Below are 6,353 nucleotides of genomic sequence, written 5' to 3' on the forward strand. Positions count from 1 at the left end.
CATTTTAAATAGCAGTTAGGAATGTTTTACACAGTGTGATGTATAAAAATCGAATTTAGAACTAAAATGTGTACAGTACGTGTTCTAGGTGATAATCATGTAACATTAATCCAAAGAGAAGCTGTTTTTTTCTTTTCTGGGGAATTGCATTAGATATAGATTACTCCAATTTTATGAACATTCTAGCCGTTTCAAAAGAGTTTCGCAAAGGACACACTGAAAAGGTAAAGTTGGAATTCTGCAGATTTGGGAGTTTTGAATTTACACTGCTGGTAAAACGACGCTGACCAGCATGAATGCTGTGCTGGTCTAAACTGGTTTATGCTGGTCTGGGGCTGTTTTAACTGGTCAACCACAGGCTAGCAGCCAAAACAACATATGCTGGTTTTGTTGGTGATGAGCTGTGCTGGTTTTTCTGACAGTGTAGGTGTTAAATTGTTCTCATATGTTGTTCTTATATTTTTATACCGTCCTTGAAAGCTGAATTATTGTAATCTGTGTGATAGACTCTTTCACAATCGTTTAAGCTGGCCACAGCTATTTTGCAATAATATTTTGCAATGGTGATGTAAGGGGCAGTTGTGAGTAATGTGTCTTTAAAGAGCTGGAGTTGTGTCTGTCGTCAGGGGCACTAAGGTATGAACGGTTAGGTAACAAGACAGCTTTGCAGTGTGCCACTATCGTGGTCAGTCAGTGAGGGCTTGTTAAGGGTTCAAGTGTAAATTATGGAAAATGTTCTGTAAAAATCCTGGAAAATTACTTCTGAAAATCAGGGAGCCCTGATCATCTCCGTTGAATCAGTGATATATATATATATATATATATATATATATATATATATATATATATATATATATATATATATATATATAGACATTCTACAGCTGTCATCCTGGAATGTGGGAATGTCCATATTGTGTTCTGCTTGGACATGGAAGAGTGGGCTAAAATGGACAGAAACAAGAGAGACTTGTAATCCTTACCTGAACAGGACAGGGGCTGTCATTGAGCCAACGGGATGCTTACCAAAGTATTAAAGAAGAAATGATGTATGTGTGTGTGTGTGTGTGTGTGTGTATATATATATATATATATATATATATATATATATATATATATATATATATATATATATATATATATAATTTTTTAAATATCTATATATATATATATAATTTTTTTTAATATCTATATATATATAATTTTTTAAATATCTATATATATATTTTTTATATAAATATATGTAAAAAAGGTATAAATATATATAAAAAAGATTTTTTTAAATGTTGTTCTGTACTTTCCTGAAAAAAAGTGATTTGGAGTTACAGACAATTAGAGAAAAGATGCCTCATTCAAAAGCATTTAATACATTTATGTAGTACATTGTAAATTGTTGATAATGACATTAATGAACATATCAATATGAATTCAAAGTGCTTTGGGAACAGACATTTGCATATAAAGGTTCACTTGCTCTCTATATCACATCCATATACTTAAATACTAGTTAGATTCTTGCCATTAATTTGCCTTCACTTAATTAAAAACTGTTCTCTTGTCAGTGTAAAGGGGCAACGCCACCAGCATTATTAGCCTGGAACTGGTGGCGGCCACATTATGAACTGTTTTTGACCACTAGGGGTCGCTACACTCTAAAAAATGAAGGTACCACAAAGGGTTCTTTGAGAGATGCCATAGAAAAAATGTGTGAGCTTGACGAACATTTTATCAGTTCAAATAACCTTTCCATAATAAAAGTTTAAGGATTTGTTAAACCTTCACAGGGTTCCTCAGGGACCAACAGACAGTCCACATCTTGCTATCAACTGTCTGGGGGGGCCCCGAGAGCAAGTTTGAGAACCTCTGCGCTAAGAAAAGGTTCTTCATGGAACCGAAAGTTATTGTTCTTTGATTTTGGCACCTTATTTTTAAGAGTGTGGCAGAAGGCAAACAGATGCCACACCACATGAAGACATTCTGTACAGTAATTAAAGACCTATGCACGTTTGTTTCACTCGCATATATAGCAATTAAAAAGCACCTTTGGTTAACTTGCAGTACATTCTTTCATCACAAAACATAGAACATTTACAAAGGCTTAGTGCCTACACAACTGCTTCAGTGCCTTCTACAGAAAAAGTCCACAGACGGTAATAGCTGGATTTGGTGCTGACAGAGTCTGTTGTTCACAGACGCCTTTTGCAAACATCTTATTTTTTGCTATTTGGCTACAGTTAAGCATAGATTGTTGGCCTTGCAAAAATATAGAATAAATTCTAGCTGGATCTGGTCTGGTGTCTTCAATCTAAATGAGACAGTGCAAATGTTTTTGTTTAGATTCAGATTCCTTTATTGATCCCAGGGGGAAATTGCAGTAAAGTAAATTTTAAGTAAAGTAACTGGAGATCAGTTTCTAGAAATTAGCATGACTTCTGATTATGTACGTTATGTGTGAAGGGGTTTTTTTTACTCCTCTTTCAGTGCTTACATGCCAGTGTTTCATGAATTCGTAGGTGTTTATATTGTGAATGATGCGCAGACTGCATGGATCTGTACTTGAAGCGAGAGTAATGTTTAGTATTAGTTTAGCCTTCTCTACAGTCAAGATAATTCCCTTTGATCCAGTAGCAGATCTGGGCATATTTGAGTGGAGTGATGCGCACAGCCACATTAAATTCCTGGGGGGCGCCATTGAGATCTACCCACTGGTGTCCCGAGAAGACACCAATGACCTTCCGCTCCCAGCGGCGACGTTTGCGATCCCACATGCGGGCGTAGACGCCAGAGCCACTAGCGCCAGGCTGGGCGTCGCAGTGCTGATACAGAAGGTCATAGGTTTCATCTCCAACCTTGCAGAAGCGGTAGACCAGCTGGCCAGCTCGGTCATTGTCAAAGCCAGAGAACTGCACTCGCCGACCAGGTAGCTGTTTGCCAGAAGGGCTGACTCCCAGCTTCATGTGCCTGCGTTTATGAGCTTTTTTGAGCTCCAACAGGGCATAATCGTAGTCCATACCAATGTCGTTAGCGTTGCCCTTTATCCAGCCTTTGGGGACGTGGGTCCGCTTGACTCGGATCCACTGGAACTTCATCTTTTCTGGGGGTGGAGGTTTCAATGCATTAGTGCTATTGTTGAGTGGTGGATCCTTTTGTCGTGGCTTGAGAAAGCCGACTCTTAGCCTCTGGGCGCCCTTTACATAGTTTTTCCCATCATGGACACAGTGGGCTGCAGTGAGGACATGCTTGTCGCCTACTAGCGTGCCTGAGCAACCAGTAGACAGCTTCACGGCCGTGGAAAAGGGGTAGTTCAACAGGAAGTCCCGACCTACAATGCTGAAGCGACCATCATGCCCGAATATCTGGCGCTTGGCCCTGGAGCGACCCTGCTCAATGGCAGGACTCTTGTTGAGTGAGTTCAGGTCAAACCCGTAGATTCCCACAACTGTCTCAGTCAGCTGGCCGTTGGAGTGGAGAGTCTCATAGGACAGGAAGCGCCGCAGGTCCCAATAGTTAGGGGTTGGGGCTTTCTTGTGACACTCTGGACCGCAGGAAGAGGTCACCTCCAGCTGAGCTGGGCCGAGAAAGTGAGGGGGTGGCCTCTCCTCAATCTGCTGAGGAAGGACTACCGGCATGCGCTGCAGGGGCCACAGAGGCTTCTCGGGGAAGCCTTGCCGAGCACACAGCAGCAGAACCAAAGGGAGCAGGATGGAGTGGAACTGGGATGCCATTGCGGTAGCACACCTGCGGGTGGTCAGGAGGCAAACGGGAACAAGAAAATGAGCTTTTGTTCTGAGAAGTGCACTCCTAATTACCAAATGCTGTATCATTTTCCTGTTTACATTATCACTTCGCTACAGTTCAAATAGCTATGAAAGCCAGAGTTCTTTGGCCTCTCTGTCCGCATTCAGAAGACGCTGTCATTTAATCTCAGTTTCAGTTGGATCTTGGACAACACTTTGTGGGACATTAAAACCACTTTTCTGGTCTTGATCCCCTGCCTGGCTTAACTCCCACTGCTGCTATTTCGTATTTATCTATGGTAATCAGGCAAACCAAAGAGAATGGCAAACCCGGTCAATGTCTGCGGTTGCGTGTTAAGGCAAAATATGGGGCTGACTGACCATTGTGGTATTTATAGCCACTGAGCTTGTGGGACACAGGGGACTAGCAGTCTTTGGAATTTTGAGCTGCGGTGGAATTTCATCACTTATACATTTCTGTTGCATTCAGGCAGAAGCAACCAATAAACAAGTAAATTAATAAAATCTTGATTATGTGCCAAACGGAGGCCTTGGGTCAAGCTCTCTGACTGCACGGCGCCACATGAATGGCTCCAGAGGCTGAAAATGTTTTCCTGGTCTGGAGGCCTGAAAACTGCATATTTTACACCTACTCTTAGTATAAGCCACCACCAGTGTCTCTGGACTGTCCCCGTCTTATTAGAGTGGTCTATTCTCAGCAGTTTAATAGGGGTGTTTCAACACCACCGGATTAAGGCTGCAATCTGGGACTGTAGAACAAATATGCGTCCGTACTGAATTTCCAAAAACACTAAAGGTATGCGTCGGAGGAATGCTGCTCTCCCAAAATTCATTATCGATAGAGCTCTGAATGCGAGCACAGTCAGTGGCACAATGAAAGTCTTAACTGTGTGCTTACATTCACTTTACAGTACCACAGTTGTAATGGCTTTATGAAAAAATCTTGATTCTGATTAAAGATGCCCGCTGGGTGCCCCAGCTCATAATGACAACTCTTCTATTCAGTGTTACTTGTAAACGGCCGTTCAGCAAAAATCATATATAGAAGCTTAGTTTGTACAAAAACAATGAGGACGTCTCAATCTGCAGGATTATATGTTATACTTCTTTGTAATACTAATGCTACAAAACCCTACAGTGGGTCCCCTCCTGATAAAACAGAACAGGCTCCGTACACAGTGATAGTCGTGTATTTGCATGTGTCCACAGTACTCTGCGAACACAGCCTCACAGCTCACTGAATAACACCATTGCAGACAGATGGAGATTGTCATGGTGATTCAAAGCCAAATCTCAGAAGAAACTTCACTTGACAAATACAATAACCACAAGGTACATTCCTAAAGGACATATAGGGATGCACAATGATATGGGAATCATATTGGTATCATGATGCTTTTTACAAAATGATCAGCGTTGGACAGATGCTTAGATTTGACCAATATTTCAAGCTGGCTTTTGAAATTTGATTACATATTTATCATACTCAGGAATATTATTGTACAAAAATATCTATGTAATGCATGTGTAACTCACTAGACACTGTTGGAACAAAACCAGTATCTACAAATAATGAACTTTACAACAGAAGGAAAAACACTTTCTAACTTATAATGAAGTTAGTGCAACAAGATTTTGTCCCAAGCAATTTTGGACCATTTCTACGTATGGTACTACTGTTCTATGTATGATACTCCCACTGATATGGGAATTGTTGGCTGATGATATCTAAATATTATATTGTTTGTATCAGGATCTCAGATATCATCAGGCAACAATTCCCATATCAGTGCATCCCTAAAGAAAACCAAATGTTCTCTGCACACACTAAATCACGGGAACGTGAACGTAAAGAGTATTTTAAGGAACTTTTTCACCTGTACCGGAGAGCCTGGGGCTGGGCAGGTGGCACTGAAGTGGCTCTTCTGAACAGAAACTCCTGAGAACAACTTTTTACTTTAAAGAGCAGAGCAGGAGGATGGAAAATTGAGGCTGTGTTCTCTCCCTCCTTCCTCGGGTTGCATCCCGTTCAATGTCCCCATAGAAGCTTCCTGAAAAAAGGCGAACCCCGAGTCCATCAGTGTCCATGAGCGGAGCAGAAGGTGGACTAGCGAGCTCCTCACCAGCTACATCTCTGAGCCTCAGCGCGACCACGTGACCATAGAACGCACCCGTATTCCGACAAGCCCCGCCCTTGATCGTTAGCACTGGCGAGCATGTTAGCGGCGCCTCAGGTAGTTTGCATATTGCGTAGGGATTGGCTATCAGCATGTGTTCGCCTGCGCTACGAGTGGCTGATATTCACAAGCCCGCCTCCTTCATTTGCATACTGCGCTGGGATTGGCTAATAGTGCATACAAGGAGGAGCGCAGAGCGGCTTGACGTTTTGTTCAGTTGGGTTGGCAGCACGTTCGCTCGTTTTCAGCGTTTTAAGGGGGGAAAACAAGATTTCACTGCAGATTCTTTACGTTTGAGCCAAGTGAACATACAGCTGTGGCTGGTTCGAGCACTTCCACAGTTTGGTGAGTGATTTGCGAGTCTACTGCTTCCAGTTTCCCACGACCACATTTTTTTGGACTCTATGTTTAGGTGAAC

At 42.0% G+C, this 6,353-nt stretch overlaps 1 protein-coding gene across 1 annotated transcript; it reads right to left on the minus strand.

Annotated features, from left to right (window-relative positions):
* Window positions 1-1,346: 1,346 nt before the first annotated feature.
* Window positions 1,347-5,892, minus strand: LOC108429804 (serine protease 23). Its single transcript, XM_017701822.1, has 2 exons — window positions 5,636-5,892; window positions 1,347-3,738 (listed from the first exon to the last, which is right to left on the minus strand). Exon 2 carries the CDS (start codon window positions 3,723-3,725, stop codon window positions 2,586-2,588), a length of 1,140 nt encoding a protein of 379 aa, XP_017557311.1. The 5' UTR covers window positions 3,726-3,738; window positions 5,636-5,892; the 3' UTR covers window positions 1,347-2,585.
* Between the last annotated feature and the right edge of the window lie 461 nt (window positions 5,893-6,353).

Source organism: Pygocentrus nattereri, chromosome 12 (assembly GCF_015220715.1).
Source record: "Pygocentrus nattereri isolate fPygNat1 chromosome 12, fPygNat1.pri, whole genome shotgun sequence".
Lineage (NCBI taxonomy): Eukaryota > Metazoa > Chordata > Actinopteri > Characiformes > Serrasalmidae > Pygocentrus > Pygocentrus nattereri.